Source organism: Sugiyamaella lignohabitans, chromosome C, assembly GCF_001640025.1.
Source record: "Sugiyamaella lignohabitans strain CBS 10342 chromosome C, complete sequence".
Taxonomy (NCBI): Eukaryota; Fungi; Ascomycota; class Dipodascomycetes; order Dipodascales; family Trichomonascaceae; genus Sugiyamaella; species Sugiyamaella lignohabitans.
Window position 1 is genome coordinate 1,035,740 of NC_031671.1, and position 21,473 is coordinate 1,057,212.

At 43.5% G+C, this 21,473-nt stretch overlaps 4 protein-coding genes across 4 annotated transcripts; 2 read left to right on the forward strand and 2 right to left on the reverse strand.

The window, feature by feature from the left end:
• Positions 1–2,529: 2,529 nt before the first annotated feature.
• STL1 (glucose-inactivated glycerol proton symporter STL1) lies at positions 2,530–4,143 on the reverse strand (the record flags this gene model as incomplete). The annotated part of the gene is made up of 1 exon (XM_018881078.1): positions 2,530–4,143. One exon carries the CDS (start codon positions 4,141–4,143, stop codon positions 2,530–2,532), a length of 1,614 nt encoding a protein of 537 aa, XP_018733704.1.
• A 2,409-nt stretch (positions 4,144–6,552) lies between these two features.
• On the reverse strand, positions 6,553–8,169 carry SGA1 (glucan 1,4-alpha-glucosidase; the record flags this gene model as incomplete). The annotated part of the gene is made up of 1 exon (XM_018881080.1): positions 6,553–8,169. The coding sequence occupies one exon, from the start codon at positions 8,167–8,169 to the stop codon at positions 6,553–6,555; it is 1,617 nt and encodes a 538-aa protein (XP_018733705.1).
• Positions 8,170–10,496: 2,327 nt separating this feature from the next.
• Positions 10,497–13,874, forward strand: ARK1 (serine/threonine protein kinase ARK1; the record flags this gene model as incomplete). Its single annotated transcript, XM_018881081.1, has 1 exon — positions 10,497–13,874. The coding sequence occupies one exon, from the start codon at positions 10,497–10,499 to the stop codon at positions 13,872–13,874; it is 3,378 nt and encodes a 1,125-aa protein (XP_018733706.1).
• Positions 13,875–19,968: 6,094 nt separating this feature from the next.
• PCP1 (Pcp1p) lies at positions 19,969–21,135 on the forward strand (the record flags this gene model as incomplete). The annotated part of the gene is made up of 1 exon (XM_018881082.1): positions 19,969–21,135. One exon carries the CDS (start codon positions 19,969–19,971, stop codon positions 21,133–21,135), a length of 1,167 nt encoding a protein of 388 aa, XP_018733707.1.
• Between the last annotated feature and the right edge of the window lie 338 nt (positions 21,136–21,473).

Consider the following 21,473-nt stretch of genomic DNA (forward strand, 5'->3'; position numbering starts at 1 on the left):
CTGTTATAGCACAAAAGTACGGATCAAATAATATTAATATAATAGTTAAGGGCCTTGGTCAGGTGATGGAATATATAGACAGAACGTGAGCATTTTGTTTTAGGCTCTGATTCTCAAGATGAAATTGACAATAACAGCAGCCAACAAGAAAAAGCAGAGCATGGTGGGACCGAATCTGTCATCGTATGGGCCAGAGCCACGGCGGCGGATGGCAGCAGCACGCCAGTGATAGGTGACAAGAGCGTAGGCCATGGTTGACATTGCGACAAGAGTGAAGATACCGGCAGAGATACGGCCAATGTGATCACCGAAGTTGAGCAGACCCACAGCCAAACCACCGAGAATGACAGTGAAGTTCAACCAAGAGAGGAAAGTTCTCTCATTGGCGAAGAAAACCTTGGGCTCGACACGAGTGGGGAGAGCGATTCTTTTACCTGAAACTGTTAGTACATATTCATAGATAGCCAGTTCTGTTCTGCTCTACAAAGGACCGTCTTGTATTTTTTCGATATGCAGAGAAGTTTATTCTCATGACAAGATCATAAGGGAGAGCATGTTGTTTGGAATAACTGGGAAAACTCAAATAGCATGAAGGAGTATCGTATCTCAAGGAGCCCTGATGATTGATATGATAAATGAGATAGATACCATTCAAGATAGCCTCGTAATCTCATCACTCTGCTAGTCGAGTGTTGCTCTAGAACCCATGCCTCGACAACTAGTTCTAACGATTATCTCAGCATACACATAGCTATATCGAACATTGATTGAGTATTGATAAAACGGGCATTGGCCAATAAACTGTTGGCTAGGTAGGCTGGCAACAAACACCCTTTCCCCATTTTATTGGTTTAAATTCTTAGTTTCGAACAGCCATTGGAGAATTACAAATGCAAACAAGCACTAGAATTCTCAATTCCAATCAGCAATAACCTTCTTCCAGAGCTTTTTCCTGGTGATTTCGATCTACTAGCCATCATACTGATAAACTGCTATGAAGCTATGATTGCCCTTTCAAAGTACTTACCAGGAGCTGAAGTCAACATTATTATTATTCCAACGTATTAATGCAAAAAGAGAAGTGTATAATATTTGTCGTTCTGTAATTGTATTGAAGAGACAATCCAAAAAAATTTAAAAGACGCAACAGATTCGAGAAATCGAGAACTTGTGGTCCCAATTACACACAAAATAACACTCAATATGTGCAGGTTATTGTCGATACCAGAAACCAAACAATGAAAAATCTATCGCACGTGCGCTGTAAACGGTTTCCTCTTCCGACCAGAAAATCGCCAAATTGGGTAATTTTGGTGTACGTCTCGAAATTTTTACTATGCAGTATGCATCGACCAGCCACTAATGGGGTCCTATGGAAGCAGTCCTCAAAAACTTCCTCCACTACTTCGGGCTGTTTACAGGCATGTTATAAGCCTTTAGAAGCAGCTCATCTGCACTCCGAGACAGATCCAGGCAGCTGGAACGGGCAGCAATTGGCCAATGTGCCGGCCTCATTACCTTCTTCCCACAGCTGGTGTCTTAGAAACGCCATGAATCGTTCTGTGTAAATTATAGGGAATACCCTCCTAACCAGCAGCCACGGGTCTATTGGTTGTATGGTCAGTCTATATAAGAATCTAAGTCGACATGGGTGCTGAAACCGAATGAAAGTTGGCACCAGCCAGTATGATCCAGCCATGCTGCTTGTTATGCTCTCTCGCTATATCACTGTGAGTTCAGTGTATGCTGGAAGCCCGATTGAGCCACCCATGATCTTCCGATTGCGTTGAGACCCCAATGAACGTGGCTGGTTGGAGCTCCCCTCTACCAGCATCTTTTGTGGTGTACACCATTGAGGACAATAAGTAGGCGCTGAGGTTCAAACTATAGCTTTTGTGAGATGCAATAATGGGCTTTGGCAAAATAGAAACCCACCGATCTATGCTACTCTACTATGCTAGCCACCACATTAATCCAAAACATGCAGTGGGATCTGATATCCCGCTACTTGGTAGTGAATGTATAGTAAACGCCAGACAAACCTCGCTGCTATGAAGAAACTCTCTCTGTTTTGGAGTGATGCTAGGAAAGACAGAAATTTTATTTAATCATACCACTTCCCTATTCATGGTTACACACTTCTGACAGACTGCCAGATTTCGCTATCAGTTATTTCAGACCAGCTCCATCCCTATTTTCCTGTGTAGCAGCCAATGGCCCAGACCCCAGACCCCATTGTTCAAATAGTGTTTGTGACCGCATGATTCGGACGCCGTCAGTTGGTTGATTGGTTGTCGATCTGGAAGGAAGGGTGGTGCCGATATTAGACCAAGTAAGCTTATCATGCATATGGCGAACTAAACCCGCTGGTCGCAGGGTGCAAACTATAGAGGGAAATGAATCAACAAGACAAGTGGTGGCTGCTATAAAATTAAACAGGTAAGAGGATTGTTAAGTTTGGCAAATAATTAAGCATCGAAGTTCAATTAGTTTACATCTAAAATCTATCATACGGCAAAAAGCAAAACATTAACTAGACGTGGTCTCTGAATTAGTGATGTCGTCCACATAGTCGGCGTCACCCTTCTCTGATGGCGCCTCGTATAAACCGAGACTGATAGCTTCGTTCTCGACTTGTTCTGGAGTGAGACTGGGAAGTTGTTGAGCGACTCTGAAGTAAGGTTTCTTCTCGACGTATCCCTTGGCAAAGATAATATCCATCTCTTCCAAAGACCTACCAGCAGTCTCTGGATAGAAGAAATAAATAATGGGAACAAATAAGAAATTAATCAAGGCAAAGAAAAGATAACATCCCCAACGCGTATTGGTAACAAAAATAGGAGTTATCATGACGATAACGAAGTTGGATAACCAGTTAGTACAGGTTGAGAAACCAGTAGCCACAGTTCTGGTTCTGGTAGGATTAATCTCGGGAGGATAGACCCATGGAAGTGGCAAAATGGTGAAAGCAAAGAAAAAGATAAAGAGATAGAGACCAACGATAGCACCCTTGGATGCTTCCATAGTGTTTGGAATAAGACAAGCAAATGTAATTGTAAACGAGATACCTTGGCCCAAAGCACCAATAATAAAAAGCTTTCTTCTTCCGATACTATCGATCAAGAAAAACGAAGGGATAGTGGAAAGAGCATACACAGTGGCAAAAACACCACCTAGAATAAGAGCAAGAGAATCAGAGACATTCATAGATGTCTTCATCAACACAGTACTGTAGTAGATGGAACTGTTACAGCCAGTAAATTGTTGGAAAAATTGGGTCGAAGAACCGATAAGCATTCTTCTGAAGTGCTGAGTCTTGCCACCTGTGAAAACCTCTCTGATGCTTGCCTGGTCTTTGTTACGACTAACAACTTCCATAACAACTCTGGCTTCAGCAATAATCTGTTCGTCGTTGATATCAGTGTTGTTCAAAGCAGCCAAGATCGAGATGGCTTCCTCATGTCGACCCTGGCTAATCAACCAACGAGGACTCTCTGGAAGAGACCACATTCCGAAGAAAAGTAAACCAGCAAAGAAGATTTGGAAAGCAACTGGGAATCTCCATTGAACTGACGTGTTGGTGAAGGAGAATCCATAGTCGAGCCAGTAAGCAATAAATGTACCGACAGCAATGACTGAACCCTCCAAATTGACCAAACGACCACGGTTCTCAGCTTTAGAAATCTCAGACTGCCAAATGGGAATCTGAGAAGTATTGATACCGTTTCCTAAACCAGTAATAACACGACCAACAACGAACTGACCAAGACCCCAGTGAGGACCAAAAGCAGTCACTGATATCACGGTTCCAAGAATAATAATAGAAGAACCAAGAAGAATTAATGGACGACGACCAATCTTTTCACCTTTGAATAGGGCAAACATAGCACCAAAAAAACATCCCAGCTCATAACATGAAGTGACAGCACCTTGGATTACAGTCGCATGACTAGAAGTACCTGCAGTGGCAGGGAATTCTTTATTGAACTGGGGAGCAGTGATTTGACCACTCATAAGACCCTGATCATAACCGAACAACGAGAAACCAATAGTTGCTACAAGAGTTATAGCCCATCTAAGGCGTCTACCAGTAAGACCACCAGTATTTGTACGGGAACGAATACCCCCAGAAATATCAACCATCTTTTTGTGAAAAATCTATTTTTTTTTTGACTTTTTACTTGAGATGAAAATCTTAACAGAACTTTAAAAAACTGGCAACCAAACGGAAAATCGTCCTTTATATAAAAAACCCATGGTTGAAGATTATGAGTTTGATCTTCGTTTCAATGGCGTTGGATATGAAGTCATATTAAAAGAAGTGAACTCCTCGATTTATGTCATGATGCAGTACCTTCCTATTTTGGAACAGCTACATCTGTCAAGCTCACTATAAGTAGTTCGGGTTAGGTCTTAATGTAATAGTCGGCTTTCAATTTGCTGCAGGGGAGACGATGATCGCCTGCTAGAATTAAGCCGATAAGCAGAAGATCTCGAATATATGGCAACGACCGTATTCATTCTTGTAAAAAAACTGGATCAAAAAGTAAATCGCAAATAAAAATTAACTAAATGAAATAAACTGGTTGAAGCTGTCAGGGACGACATTATCCTAGTGTAACTGTAAAATTTCGAATCTATGTATAACAACTTGTTTTAGGTTAACCCATACATGGCGGTATCCATCTCAGTCTATTTGATAGTCGGATATACTGAACGGGATATAATTCTTCTGAACTCTAAGATATAAGATTCCTGGTTATCAAAACGCGTATTGCAGGCAGGCTAGGGAGTTCGCTGAATGAAATTCGAGAATCCTTGGCAACGGCTGCTAAATCAGAGCGTTTTGTCCCTAAAAAAGCACTATGAATGGTGCCGTCTGGATAACAAAACAAAAAAGAATGCTAACTATGGGGTAACAAAAAGAACTTGTGTTGGTTCTCAGCAGCATCACCAATATTATTAAATAGGTTTGCTGCCAGAAACGGGTCAAGTGTACGAGCCTGACTTCCCCGCACGAGCCATTGCGGTTAGAAGAAACAACCTTATTTCCACAATTTGTTAGGGGGCAGGCCTCTAACCGCTATATTCTAAAATCCCCGCCATGACCTGCGAATGAGAGGGACGCTTGGCAGGGATCAATTCAAGACCCCCCACAAAGCTGAGGCGGAACCACTTCTACTTCCGTAAAACTAAGTTCATGGCTAGCGATCTTTGAGCGCCGTAATTCTGACGGTAATCTGTACTATGTTATATGTAGGCAGATCGGTTTTTAAGTTGGGCTTTGAGTTTATACACTGCATGCTATGAGGCGGACGGAAATCCTTGAAAAAAATTCTCCTCTACCATACCATCAACCTGAAACCGAAACTATACAAATCTCGTAACAAAAATAAGAGCAATTTAGTATCAAGTTATCCAAAAAAAAATGTAGATATACAAGATAGAAGTAGGTAGTATGACTATCTTTGCCTATTTTTTTATATGATGCAATACCACATCTCGTCGGAGATCTTTGACTGATCTCCATCCGAGCTTCTTGAAGCGTTTTCTTGCTGTAACAGTTTGCTAGGGTAACAGTAATCGACCCGAAACATGCATATCACGTGACCATTCCGACAAAAGTCCGACCAAAGTTGCCGAGCGATAACAATTCCTCGGATAAATATTAGACTGAGCCGGTTGTTAACGCGTTCGGAGTAAATTGGATATCGGAAGAACTCAGTGGAAGCCGCTATGCATATACCAGTATTTGTAGAACATTGATGTTTTGTAACAAAATATTAACAGTTGGATGGCCGAGGCCGTCGGCACAGCATCCGAGCCTCCGCTGCAGCCCACTATAGTATTCGGCTCACAAACTAAGGAGATCGGTAGAGATCCGCTAGATCATCTCCTCGTTGTTTCGGAGACAAACCGCGAGTGTAGATTCCCAAGTTGGCGTTTGGAGTTGGAAATCAGCCGTTGAGAAGGGTTGCCGTGGGGGCCCCTGTGGGGTCGCACGATATCAATTAGGTGATAAACAGTGTGTAATGGATAAGATCATTTACTCTAATATGTACATGCTGAGTGGATATAACAGGAATGCAGCTAGAGAATCGATGCACACCGACGTGATAGATCACATTCTCGGAGTCAGAGTCCGGTATAAGGCCGTCTGTCTCTTCAAAGATGGAAGGCTCGTCTACCCGTGTTAAACGGCTCTTCTAATCAATACAACTCCAATGTTGCCACTGATGTAGTAAAGGCTAGTGACAAGTCGTACACAAACCCCACGCAGTGTAGGTCCCCTTAGCTATCTCTCCCCCCCCCCTTCCCCGTTTTATTCTTATCATTCCTTATGAACTCTAATAAAGACACTTCTATACAATTTTTACACATGTCTAGTACCCTGACTCCTATCTTCGGAGATCTAAATCCTGCGCCAGAACGACCGTGATCCCACTCGGGATTTCAAGTTGACTACATTGTAGAGCACTCCTCCCCCCACCCTGCCTCAAGAGGCCGGCTCTAATCTAATCTTCGAATTTCAAAATCTATTTCTATGTAGTGCTAATAGAGACGTGAGAGAGTCAGGTTCCGCTGGCGCGAAGCAGCCCAGAATGCACTGTAACTCCAGGTGAGATGAGTAGCACCTCTCATGTAGCCATCGTACCTACTAAATTGCTCACTCATACTACCGTCGTTGGCGTGGTGTTCACGGATTACATCTAAAAACGAGTCTGCGTATTCTATAATGCGCTTAACGAGCGCAGTGTATGCTTCGTTGGTACGAGCAATGCTGAAATCAGGCGAGTCGAAGTTTTCATTGTCGCTAAGAAATAGCGAATAGAAAGGTTTGGTAATGTCCGAGATGACTAATTTATACGAATCTGGCCGGGTGATGAGATGGTCGGCCAGAAGGTAAAGAGTCTGGGAAACAGTTGCCGTGCAAAGGAACCATGGGTTTCCAGTGGTGACATCAGCTCCATCGTAAACGTCCTCTGGATATCTACCGATACCCACACCAGCAAGGGAATTATTTTTGCCCTGTTTAGAGAATTCATCCAAACGTCTGGCGTTGATCGGGAATCTATAACGCATATCATTCACAAGATGATCAATGGAAGCGATCACCTCGTCCGAATATGGAGGGAACACGAGCTCATCAGTATCTATACCATCCCAGTTGTACAGGTCGATGGCATGTATCGAACCAAGGAACAGCGCAGTGTCTAAGCCTGACCTTTCTTTAGAATCTAATGTCTCTACCAAATGCTTTCTAGAGCTGTCCCAGTACTGTCTAATGTACTCACGGAGTTCAGAGGCCACGCCTCTAAACACGTAGAATGAGATCTTATCGCCTAGCTCGTGGGCTATCTCAGCACCGTGAATGAGAGATTTCAGCTGCACCATTGAAGTGAAAAAGTGGTTTCCATACACTTCTTCCCATAGATCGAAGCTTTTGTCCTTCCAATGTTGGACTACGTAGTCTAAATCAGGACGGATCACATTGTAATACAGGTCTTCAAAGTCCTTATACTGTAAATTATTATTACGCACTTCAGAGTTGACATAATTTATCATCGTGGAAGCACGAAGGGGAGGACCATCTCGTTGGGGCCTGCCCCATGTGCTTGTAAAAGGACGTCCATCAACCATAAATTTAGGCTCTCCTAGACCTTCTAGGTTCTCAAATGTGCCACTAGGATTATCCACATGCTGCATAATCGCAGATGAGTTAAGGTAGTCGTTGATAATAGACCTTAGTGTTTCATTTTGGCCCTTTTGATCGTCGTAACGAGTAATCAATGAGTTGATGGAGATAGCGGCATCCCTAGTCCAAATATAATAATAGTTAGGCTTGGATTTAGATGGGCTGGCTATTACGGCTCCAGGAAGGACATCGTCAAGACCCTGACCGTAGCCGCCGATATTAGAAATGACTCTGTCGAACGCCAGGTCTGTCTCAGTTTTCAACCAGTCTTCGTACTCTATTTCATTAATGAGCGATCCCGGAACTCTATGGCCACCTTTACTACTACTGCTTCTGGTAGCGTCTACTCCATTTAACAGCTTTTGCTCGTCGGGACTTGTGAATCCAACAAACGACGAAAGCGACTCATAAATAGGTAACGAACTAGTTACACTACACGATGCCAGTAATATTAAAAACTTTTCCACCAGCATTATGACTCACAAGATTAGGTATTGTGTTAATATGAATCCTTATAAATCTCTAGATTCTCCCTCTTATTTTTGTAACTTTATACTTGGTCGCAAGGAACACAACCAGACAGTAGCAAACTAACAAAACAAATCAAACAAAATGGGGACCGAAAGCTTGTACTTGTGAATTTGCCGGATTGATAACAGTATTTATAATCCTAGTATACCACGGGATATATAAACATTTTTTTTTCACGGCATGTGATGTTATCAAGTTAGTATTGAGTACGGTGTTTACATATTTTTCTTCGCAGGTTTGCTTTTTATGGGGTATAAAATGCAGTCCGTTTCTGCGCCACATCTCAGGGGGTGAAGTGCAATGAGGGGGATGATGTGACTTATTCCCAAAACAGGAAACAACGCCTGGCACATCACACAAGGCACAAGACAATACTAGCAATACACCTCAACTGTTAGTTAACTAGTAAAACAATAGCAATAGTAGTACAGGAAGTATTATTCCTTGTGTTGCTTTAGCTAATCCTTTTAGAAGAGAAGGCATTTCTGGTAGCTTGGCTATTTGCACCCGAGCTCACCTGATACCATAGCAAACCCGATCGGTTATAAAGACGCATAGAGCGGGGCACCTGTGCCGGTCCATGTGATCACAGGCATGTTGTTTGCATATGTATATGCACAGAAAAACTTTTTTTGCGGGGCAGAAAGAGCAGGAAAAAGCGGGAGTGGGGGTTGAACGCTCTACCAACTGCCACCAACTCACAAGCTGACGAACGATGATGTCTTTAAACGTTAACTGTTTGCCAGTATCGGATGCGGAGCAATTAGGCTTTCGCCCGGCTAGTACGGCTCACAGGGTCCGCATGCCCTTAGAGCCTGCCGCTCCACCCCAGATACCGTGACTCCTCTTGCTGCGCTTAAGGTGGCAGAAAACTGGCGGCGGGAGTAGCCAGGTTGTTGTTGCAAGCTCCAGTCCGCCAGTATTTCTTGTCACGTGAGAGATGGTGGGAGATCGGACCCTGCGTCTATTTGTTCTTAACGTTATCAAAGAGAATCAGATGCGCTAATCGTGCATGTGTGGTGCCTGGTGCCACTGATGTTTCACTGGAGTGTTTAAGTATTTAACCAGTATTACAAGATTAAAGCTGGAGAAGGCTGTAAACCTTCCAACCAATAACTAGCTACCATAGAAGCACGGATAAGGAACTATGCGGTATTTATATGGAAAGCAGATGTAAATGGTTCTCAACCCCCTTGAGGGGTGAACAAATATAAATTTTAAACACAGCCCGCTAGCAGCTGTGGGATAACGAAGGAAGTATAATGGCCTCCGCCCCCAGCCACCACAGAACCCGTGAAACGACTGCTGCTAATTAGTGGCGTTTACCCCTGTCATGACGTCGATATGCAGAAACATGGCAGGTGCAAACTGATGAGCCAGTGAATTGCACGGCCAGAATTGAGCTTCACCAGTATCATTGGTCGCATTTGGACTGGGTAGAACAAATTAACTAAGGGCTCAAGCAGTATGCGGCGAGAGAAAAACTGATGAAGAATTGTAATTAAACTTTCTCCAGTGAGATTAAAGTGCGCGGCGAAGTTGGTCTCGAGCACACCAATTACCCTACCGAAGACGTGCATATGGCCCTAACAGGGGAACTGGCAGGCTGTGTTTACGTAGTAGAGTCGAAGCTACTGGCCGTTATAGAAAGTTTCGAGACTCCCTCGAACTGGCATTTTTGAGCTATTCATCCAACGTAAGTATGGACAGGACAAGTGAATAGTGAGTTTTTGAGTTAACATCGTGATAGCATCAGATATAGCCCTAGCCTTGTATTCTTTGTTCCATTGTTTATATTTACATCGGTGTTTAGATACGGGGTTTGATGACCAAGTCCTGATATCTTCATTTTAAAACCAAGCATAATCTTTGCATTTAATCCTAAATTCTGGGATTTTCCATTTTCCATTTGTCTCAGAGATAGGGTATTATTCACCATTAACCGCCAATTGAGGGTCCCATTGCAACACACACATCCACCTGCTCTCCGTGTATATCGGCTATCTCGTTCCATCGCCATCTTTATTTACATCTTATTGGCATAAGTAAACTATCCAGTCTGAGTGAAAGTCATACACTGTTAGATAACACAACCCACCAGCATAGTTGAATGACCAGAAAGTGGCATCCACGTCACCGTTAGCGAGGAATTTTGCGGGTCGAATTCGAGGTGAAATCACACTGACGCTGAAGATACATCTATCAGTACAAACAACTTACAGAGGCAAATTCAAGGCAAGGCCAAAAACAAATTGAAATCGGGCCTACTATGCAGAAACAAGCACCTCCTGGTGCATATCCTCCTGGAACCCAACTAACTGTCGGATCGCATGCTGTGACTATCAAGTCGTATATTTCGGAAGGAGGATTTGCCCATGTCTACGTGGTGAAAATCTCCCCCTCGACTTTAGAGGGAGAGATCGCATGTTTGAAGAGGGTAGTAGTTCCCGATAAGATTCATCTCAACCTTCTTCGAGCAGAGGTAGATGCTATGAAGAGACTGAAAGGACATCCTAATATTGTACGATATATTGATTCGCATGCTGCTCGACTAAATGCTCAGGGTGGTCTACCAGCATCAGCCCAGGCTCAACTTCAAGCCCAGGGACATGGCCAGGGAGGTAGTCAAGTATACGAAGTGTTCCTATTGATGGAATACTGCTCCGGCAATGGACTTATTGATTTCATGAATACTCGTCTTAGAGAACAATTAACTGAATCGGAGATTCTAAAGATCACTAGTGATGTTACCTATGGATTGGCTTGCATGCATTATTTACAACCTCCGCTTATTCATCGTGATTTAAAGATTGAGAATATTCTCATCTCTGGTGATGGTACATATAAACTATGTGATTTTGGATCTGTGTCTCCTATTCTCCGACCACCACGAAACCCCGGTGAATACCATATATTAGAGCAAGACATCCAACGTCACACGACTGCTCAGTATAGATCGCCCGAGATGATTGATATATATCGAGGACACCCTATTGACGAGAAGAGCGATATCTGGGCCCTGGGCGTATTCTTGTATAAACTATGCTACTATACGACACCTTTTGAGCGAGAAGGTAGCCTTGCTATTTTGCATGCCAGCTTCAGTTTTCCTCCTAAACCAGTTTATTCGGACCGATTGAAAGGTGTTATTAGTGCACTATTAAGGGAGGATCCGCGGGCAAGACCTAATGTATATCAAGTGCTAAAAGAGATTTGTGCAATGAGGGGACTAGAGGTGCCAATCAAAGATATTTATTCTGGTGCAACCTCAACTGCTGCGACGATGGTACAACCAACTACTTCTGTACAACTTGCTCATCCTGCTCAGGACAACCAAAATCATAGCCTGTCCGCCTCACAGCAACAGCCAGATAATGTCTCAACTGCACAGGGCATAGTGCGAAGTATACCTAAAGAGCAGCAACAAAGACAGTGGGTCCCCGAAGTGACACCAATGTTTCGTGGTCGTATCACTGTTCAACAGAACAATAGTATGCCATCGTTAGACAAATTCGATAATGGAGACGAGAATCACGAGAGCCGTGGTAGTTTTACAACTGGTCTTGCATCTGCCGCTAATTTTGATGACGACCCGTTCTCATCATTGGACTCGTCAGCTAAGCAACAACGGGCCAAAACTCAACCTGTGACCCCGGTGCATTCTTCCACTCCTCAAGAGTTTACATTTGACGAAGCTGACATTGAAAGTAGGTTTCCTTCCGTCGAGGACCTTGCTCGAGAGCTTGAAAGGACCCCTTTTGAGTTTGCTCAAGCTCACAAACCAATCCAGCAGCAGACGAATTTACAAGCTCGGACTCAGCCACAAGTCCAGAAACAGACCCAGACTGCACCACAGCCTCAGTTTAAACCGCAGATGCAATCGCAGCTACGATCACAGCCAGAGGGGCAAGTATCACAGGAAATGCCTAGACAGGTGCAGTCTCAACAGGCGATACCGCAACCAGCAACAAGACTAGAGCAATCTACGACATCTGTTTCTAGATCGTCAAGGGATTCAACTCCTGGAGAACCGCTGAAAACGAAACCACCTCCCACAATGAGAAAACCTGGAACTACAGGGACCCCTTCTGGATATTCCGCATACCCGTTAAAGTCAGCATCGCCACCTATGCCAGCACCGAAGAAGCTGTCACAAACTTCTCAACCGAAACCGGAAAAGCCTGCCTTAAACACAATGCCGTCAGGGCTATCTATTAACATCTCATCGGCATCATCAGGATCCGATTCGGAGCCAACCCCCTCTGAAAGTTACTCAAAACCATTGCCAAGGCCCCCTCCTCACCAAATTAGGCCACGACCCCTCAGCATGTACTCACAGAGCAATACAGATGCATATTTTGAAGCTAGTTATAACAGCGTAAATCAGTCTCCAAGTCCTGTTATTGACCAATCACAGAAATTCAGCTACCTACCAGAAGATAGCAATGCTATTGCAAACACAGGTAATGCTAACCATACTGGATCACTTATTGATACAATGCCTCCAGAAGACCGAGAGCAGCTGAAAGTGATACTGACTGGCCTGTCACAAAGGTCTAATACTGTGGTTTTGGACAACAGTGAGAACCATATTGACTCTAATGTAGACTTTCTGAAAGCTCTTGATAATGAGAATACTGGATCAAGACCACATCACCACCGCAAACCCAGTCAATCTCAGTATTTGTATCCATCGGGTACTGGTGATGGATCAGGAGGGGTTGGTAATGGTGGCAGTACAGGCGGTAGTGGTTGGATGAATCGGTCAAGCTCGACCTCTCGAAGGTCAGGATCTACTTCCCGTCATAGTAAAAAGCCCAGTATGACTTCACTAAAAGGTAAAATTGGAGATGCCTTCAAGAAATTTGACAATGCTGCAGGAGCGTATAGATCCACCTCAGATTCGTCCATGATGGGCCCACCTGTTGCTGCTCCTCGTACAGTATCTGCTGGTAGCAACCCTGGAGGGTATAGGTCGTCGAGTCGCATGTCGTACACTGCTGAATCACCAGGTGACTATGCATTTTCCCCCAAGAAGGAAGATGATGAATTTAAGTATCCCGTATCATCATCCACTTCGGTCAAACATGGTCCTCCACATGTTCATATGCACCGTTCGAAGTCGAGAAACAACGGCTCGAGCAGTATTCAAAGTCGAGTACAGCAGTTCCTAAGTCGGTCCGAATCGCCTCCTAAGAAGACTGCCTCGGGCTATGGCAAATATACTGAGGAAGAACGACAGGTATCATCGTCAACTCATTCACCCTCGCCGCCAAACGATACCTCATCAATGCCCCCACCACCTCCGTCTAAACAATACGCGGCCCAAAAACTCGGAAGAGAGGTACACCGCGAGATCAAGCGCGCTTCTATGGAGTCAACTCGTGACTGGATAAATAGTGATGGCTCGGGACGCCGGAATTCTAAGATGCATCTTCCGGGAAGAACAGACTCTCAGCATTCCCGCAAACTGTCGAATATTAGTTCAGAATCCTCGGGCAGCAATAGTGGCAGTAAGAGACCACCTGTTAGGCCCAAAAAACCAGCACATCTTCAGTCACCACGTCGCACCGTCGACAAAGTACAGAAAGCCATTGATGATGATTGGGAAGCAAGTTTCAATCAGAAATATCCCAGTCTGGGATAAGTATCACCATATTAATGTATATATAAATCTATTAGTGAATAACTCTCGCATAGTGTTTACCTCCGGCCGCTGGAAATTCCCCCCCCCCCCATCCTGATTGTGCTCCTCTTCGTGAAGCTATCGGGATACTGAGAAGTACGATACAAGTAAAATAACTGCTGAATTATCAAGTATGAACGGTTAGGAGAAGTTTCGAGCAGCCCCGATGCGGAACTCTAGCGGACTAACTGCTAAAGCAATAATATCTCCAGAAACAATAAATTAGTGTATTATGTTCATAAAACGTATATTACATGACGGATCTTCCTACAACGAATCGTGGATTATGGGAAGAGTATTTTCAATGGCAATTGGCGCACTAGAGGGCATGAGATCAAATATATCACCACCAGAGTAGTAGTAGTATGCGCGCCGGATCATGTTGACTACGTGTGCTGGAAAGTAAGTAAATACAGCCCACAGAAACATGAGTCCAATTGTCAGAAGAATCGAGCCTTAGCTGTTAGTTCGTCCAGTTCGGTATGTTTCCTAACGTGCCCCCCTCTCACTTCCCCTCAAGCATTTATTAAAACAACTCTCAAATCAACAAGCGAAAAAAATCCAGAGTTGCGTGTAGCCACCGCAGCCAACAGAAACTGAGGTTGTCGCGTAACCCCTGATTCCGAGCTATTCTAATAAATAACTTACTGAATATTGCCCCCTCAAGCTTTGTCAGCATATAGACAGGCGTCATATCCATAGTATACAGGACCTGTGCCCTTCTCACCAATTTACGCAGCCTGTTAAATCCCTTCGATTCCGTCATCTGTCTGGATCTGTTACCGCTGTCGAATTGTGTGGCTAGTAATGAACCCGCTGAGAGTTGAGGTGCAGCATTGGTCTCAGAATGTCGTGAACTTCGCCGCACATTGTGAGGCTCGCGTGTTTTCAAAATCATTTGGTAGTAATCAACTTCTACCTATTGTATTCAAATATATCACGAGGGATCTGATGCCTACTATGATGCAATCGACTGCCATTATCTTCTGGACAGTGTCCTATATATACTTAGCGTTGTAGGTACCTTCGGTAACTGTCTACATCTTTCTTCTAGGCTGTTAATGTATTCCCAGGGGAGCCACAAGAGTTAGAAACACATTCAGTAGTATTACATTATAGGACACGATAGATAGTCATGTATAACAAAGTCATCCCGCTTAAAAAGTATACTAATAACATATGAATAGTATGTTACGATTGCATACGCATAGTAGCTTAGTGGGAATCGATGATCAGACAGAGCTGACCAAAGTCTCGCTTTTTCGGTTCCGCTCTAATCTCTTATATGCATCCGCTGGTTTTTTAAGTACTACTTAAATAATCAGTTCTTTGAAAAATCTGACCAGAACTAGAGTTGTGACCCTGGCTCTGGTGTTGCAGGTTGAATCCCTACAGAGATGGCCCCTAAATGTTACCCTGACTATGCAGAACAATTCACTGCATCTAACCCGCAGATCTGAAAATTGAATTCACAAAATCCGAGCTGGAAGATATTGCGACAATAACCTACGGGGTTTAATTTTGTTTTAAGATAACGCAATTATGCTGAAATTTTTTAGACCACAAATTAGCAAAGTGCCCACGACAAGGGTATTCTCTACTTCACGAATTACACACAATCAGGATCAGACGAGGCTACTCCAGGATCTTCTCAGAGTGAATAAGAACCACGGTTCTAAGACTGGCAAGAAGAATGCAAATGACAAATTATCTGGTGTCGAAAATCTTAATATCGGATTCAAATTCGGTGATTTAAGGGGTCCCCGCTCAGCCGGTGAATCGGAATCTTCTTCTTTACTTGATAGACAAACTGTCGTAGATAAGATTTCGGATTACACCTCGAAACAGGTTCCTCGAACTGGCGTTATGGCTGGCCGTAGTGTGCCTGTACAAGGCCCGATGAACCTGTCGGCAGCTCTCCGACACTTGAACATTATCAACCAAGCGAATAAAATTAGACGGGTGCTCTCACTACAGAGATACCATGAGAGACCGGGCAAAGTCAAGCTGCGACTAAGAAATGAAAAAGCCCGCAGAGACTTCAATAAGGGTATCAGGAGACTATTTGATCTAGTAGGGGAGGCCCGCAGGAAGGGCTATTAATTGTTCAACTGCTGTCGAAGCGAGTACGGGGCTGTATGCACTAAAATCAAAATGATGTCAGTCTATTTGATCTGATTATGGGTCCATTAGCTGATTTCTTCTCTGCATGTACATAATATACTATTAAAATAATTGTCATTAATTGTTGTTGCTCATGTGCTCTATAGTTAGCTGGCTCCTATTACTCAGGGCCATGGTGGCCGCTAATGTCATGTTTGCTTTTCTTGTTCCTGCTGAGCCAAACGCTTTGCTGTGATCTTTCGAATCTTGTCTGTAATTCTTGAAGGGTAATGTACATCACTACGCGGTTCACTATCTTCTCTCCGTGCCTCAACTGGGTCCATCTGAATCCGCGTCCTCGTGGTCCCGATATACTGGCCATCTGATAATGTTAGTCTTAAAATTCGCCTCAGAAATTGCGCCACCGTTGCAAATCTGCACGGGAGTAAACTAGTCTTGGCACATATCAAGCGCTTTTTCTACCAGCTTGAGCTCCATCTAAGACTTCTTCGCTAGTCTCGCTTGCCCAAGTCGTTGACAGGGGCTGGGGGAGCAAAGTCGCTCCGCAAAAGTGTGGTACAACAACCAGGGTCTGGCGCCGAGCCCCAGCCACCCGAAACTTGATTAATTTTTGACATGCAACTCACCATATGTAGTGAACATCTCTGTGCCCACTATATCCTGCCACTGGCCGCGGTAGAGAGCTCCGTTGACCCTGAACACCGGGCTGTCTGTGTGAAGACCGGCTACTTGAAACGATGCTTGGTGATCGATTGTCGCTTCCCGCCTGCCCGAAGGACCAGGTGTCAGGCTGGCAATTCCCATGTCTAGAGGGATATATACATCCTAGCAGCATGTTAACAAATCTATTATTCTTATAGAAAGCCTTTGTTGTTCCTCTTACTTACGACCTCATCTTCGGCTGCCGCTGTTGCTTGTGGTCTTGTGGTGGTATCAGCAGCTCTTTGCGCAGCCTCTTTTCGCGCTATTACATCTTCTCGCGATCCTGCCTCATAACCTACATCTAAAATAGTTAGACTCTGTAAGTGACATAACTCTGGTGGCTGTTTTCTCTATAAATTCTCATGACCGTACGACGTAAAATCGTCAGAAATCAGAAGAAAATTACTTACGGAATGTCCAGTGCATCTCATCACCATTAGTTAGATAATCACAGCGTCCAGTATACTCAAGCACCCAATCACCAGGCTTGCCACTACGGCCCTCAGGCAGAGTGAACTTGTCCAGACTACAGGTGCTTGTCCGGATGTCTAAATTGGGATCACCAGTAAGTGCACGACCCAGCGCGATCCTAGTGGCGGCATGAGTAGTAATGAGAATAGTATCTACCGATGTCTGTTTTAGAGAAGTCACCAGTCTTGATACGACCTCGATACAACGTGAATGCAATTCTTCAATTGTTTCTCCTTCAGATGACACTGTCAATAGCGGATCATAGTCTTCTTTCAATCTGGGAAAATATTGTTTGAGCACTTCGGGCTTAGCAGGAATCGGTTTCGTGGGTCTCGTTCGGTAATAGCATTCGCCAACACCGTTTTCCGCGTATATAGGCAGATCTAACTTCTCAGCAGTCGGCGTCGCTGTTTGCAAACATCTGTAAAATGGAGAAGAATAAATGCGATCAATCCGAGGGAACTCTTCAGGCAGTTCTGCCACACTCTTGGCCAGAAAGGTACCCAGTTCCTCTGCCTGATCAAGTCCATGAGGAGCTAGTACCGAATCTCCTTCGATCTTGGTGGGAGGCTCAGGCTCTGGAACATCAGTATTCCAATTAGCGCGATGCCCATGCTGTTTTGTAGTGGTTAGATCATAATGTTCCTGACTGAATTACTTACCAGTTTCCCTCCAACGCTCTTCATCCCCTTGAAAACCAGAACATTGTTTCCAGGATATTGTTTGGATGGCTCAAAGATAATATTGGGCAGAGCGATTCGAAATGTGTTGAAGTACGTTACGAAGTTTAAACTGAAGGACCGCATGATCGAGGTGCAACCAGCCACAGGCTCCAAAATAGTTCTAGTCACAATTCCAAATACCTACCCTAGTAATGAAAATAGTCTTAACCATTGAAGCCTACTTTTTTCGTCTAAATCGTCTTAATTTCTGACCGGCATGACTCTGAGCTCAGTTCAAGTATGCAGTCGATGTCAACACTGGGTTAGGGCAGAAATAAGCCTCTCATCCCGCAGCAGCACACTTGGGTAATTCCAACCCATGATTCTCAATTTTCGTTCAATATTCGCTAACCAATATAGCCAAAACCCAGATTTAGGCGTTTAGATTTAGATCCCCCAGCAGAGCACTTTCTATGGGTATCGAGTTCGTTTAACTGTTATCTATAGTCAGTCCAACGATACCACTTTCAGGGGTAGGTGCGGCTCACCCTACCCTACTCGAAGCTCACCGTCGGTTGTAGTAGTTGTGCTTCACGACAGGTAACAGTAATAGCTCAAAAACTAACCACCATGTTTGGCTTGGGATTATTATATTATGGTATGTATTTCCCATTAATACCGACTCGCAGTAGGACTATTGTATCTTGACTTATTATCATTAAGCATTTTGTTAATTGAAGTCATTAAGTATTTGCTAATTGAAGTCATACTAACACGGAGCGAGTGGTCATACTGCTCCTGAACGCAGTAGCCATTTTGAGTGAAGAGCGATTTATTGCAAGACGTAAGTTATCCTTGATTTGACTATATAGTGTCTTGAAATTTGAAAGGTAAAGTTAAGCCTTGTCAAATAAAAAGATATAACATGTAGTGAGATGTTCTGAGGCAAACATTAGTGATCTTCTAACGACTCATAGTGGGGTGGGACTCGGAAGGTGAGAACCAAGGCTTCGGCTCAACGAGTAATGAACAGTCAATCAAGTCCAAACTTTTGGGGCTCATCAAGGCAACGCGAACAGTCATGAGGCGTAAGTATTTAAAGATGAGGATGGACGGATGGATGGATTGTTCTAAAAGCTGTCATGCTAGTATCGTCAGGTCGCAGTCGAGAAATCAACGGCATTTGACACCAACAGCAAGCAAAGGAAATACAGATAGCTATTGAAGGTTCAACATTTCAAGTTCAAGGAATACGGTCATTTGACTAAGTCTAACCCTATTTAGCGTTTCTAATTGCGTTCAACATCACAATCATAGTGTATGAGCTCGTCCTCGGCTGAGACAGATAGTTTCGGTGTTATTTATTATAATAAATAGTGTGTTGAATTACAAAGATGGATAAAGATGTGGCTTTACGAGATTAGAAATCTTTCTTCTCAAGAGGGTTATATCGAAGGAACTTCTCAATGAGATCGACATGTGTCAGCTTGATATAAGTTAGTAACTTCTTCACAAATCATGATATAGGACGAAAGGAATAATATAGCCTACACTTCATACGAGAAACAGAGGAATTTTCTAAGCATCAGTGTGATCGCTGTCTCAACCTTCTTACTTACAATCATACGACGACAACAGTATCTCTTAAGATTGAGCTTGTCCAAAGCGTCACCTTCAGACAGATTCTCGTCCTGGAGATATGATAGATAAGTATCCCATTTATCGCCTACGACCTAAGGAGCTTGTTAGTTTCCAATATTCAAGAGTCAAGAACTTTAGCCTTTCGTGATTTTACCCAGCCCAGAGACTGACTACTACTGAAGCAGAATCGACGAAAAACAGGCTTCTAAAACTTTCGCAATCAATCAAACACCACCAAACTTACTTTGCCACAGGAAAAACATCTGACTGGAATAATCATCCTGAATGTAAATTGAAAAGATGCCGTAATCGAACGTACACTTCAAAAATTAGTGATATTCAGCTGCAGTAGGAAATATTTGTAGTGGACATGTGCGGCTCTGATTAGCAAATGAGCCGCTCCACTGATCAGTAAACAGGATGAACTTGTATTTATATTATTAGCATTCTTCGAAATGAGGAATTTGTCAAGCAATCTAAGTAGAAGTGCGTTCCATGTTTCAGGCCAATTGTTTGGAATATCACGACAGAAGGCTTTTTCTTCAGAAGCTATAGGTCAAGTTCTGATACGCGGCGTAGCAGCCAGACATTACAGTCGCAATGTTACCAGCTCATTTTCAACTCTTGGGTCTAAATATGAAGCATTTACCAGAAGTCATACCAGTATAAATACTCCTGAAAAGAGTGTTAGTGTTAAGCACTTTACGGCTGGCTTTTTTACCAATACATTTCATACGCAAAATGGGCCATTTCTGCAATCTTTTACTAAATCTGTTAGCCCTAGACAATCTATTTTGTTTATGGCGACCCATAGAGACCACGGATATGGTGGTTCCAACGGTGGTAGTAGCTATGGTAGAGGCGGCAATTGGGGCAAGTTCAATCGGTATAAAAATATTCTCGTAAACCACCGGGTGCCATTGCTGTTTACTGGCGCGGTACTCACAGTAACCACCTTCATATTTCCAGTGTTATTCCAGATGCCTGGAATGGGAGTTGTCAAGCAAAACCCACAGCTTGTAGTCTACGCACTAATTGGCCTCAATGTTGCAGGGTTCCTGGCATGGAAAACGAAACAAGGTTCTCGTTTCATGTATAGATACGGCCTCCTCCATAAGGATTCGCAATTCAATAAATGGAGTATGATTGGCTCTGCATTTTCCCACCAAGAATTTTGGCATATTGGTATTAATATGTATGTGCTCTACAATTTCGGTACTACTGTTGCTAGCTGGGTCGGTACTGAGCAGTTTCTTGCCGCGTATATAGATGGAGCTGTTATTTCCTCTCTGGCCTCACTTATGTTACCAGTGTTGGTCCGTAGATTTCAAAACATTCCTAGTCTTGGTGCAAGTGGTGCTGTGTTCACGACTTTTGGACTGTTTTCATACCTCGCACCTCATGCTAAATTGGCTCTAATGTTTATTCCACTTCCTTTTGGAGCCTGGACAGTTTTTCTCGGGACAATGGCGTATAATGGAGCAGGACTGTTTATGCGGTTTGGGCTCAGTGACTATGCTGGTCATCTCGGTGGCTCTATTGTCGGAATTATCTGGGGTTACTATCTAACACAGCGGGCCCGTCGAATTCGCCAACGGCGCAGTGTTATAAACTATCGATGATAAATAGATATATTTTTATTTTCGAAATATTATGTAAAAATAGGTGCACGCCGAAATAACCTGGGAGAGCACTATGTTTGATGAAAACATCAGCCCTATACCAATTTTTATGCTGCTTTAAGATTTTGAACGCTTCTCATTCAACTTTAGAAGATACGGAAAGTGTTATATCAGCCTGTATGTCTCTTATATTGAGAACCTCACCTCCACACTACTCTTAAATATAATAACAAAACCATATTTATTGATCCTAGTCGCAATCCTTTCACATTGCCGAGCTTTCGCTGGAAAGCTTAGACGGCTTGTAATCTCATCAATTCTGGTCTACTAGCTTTTTC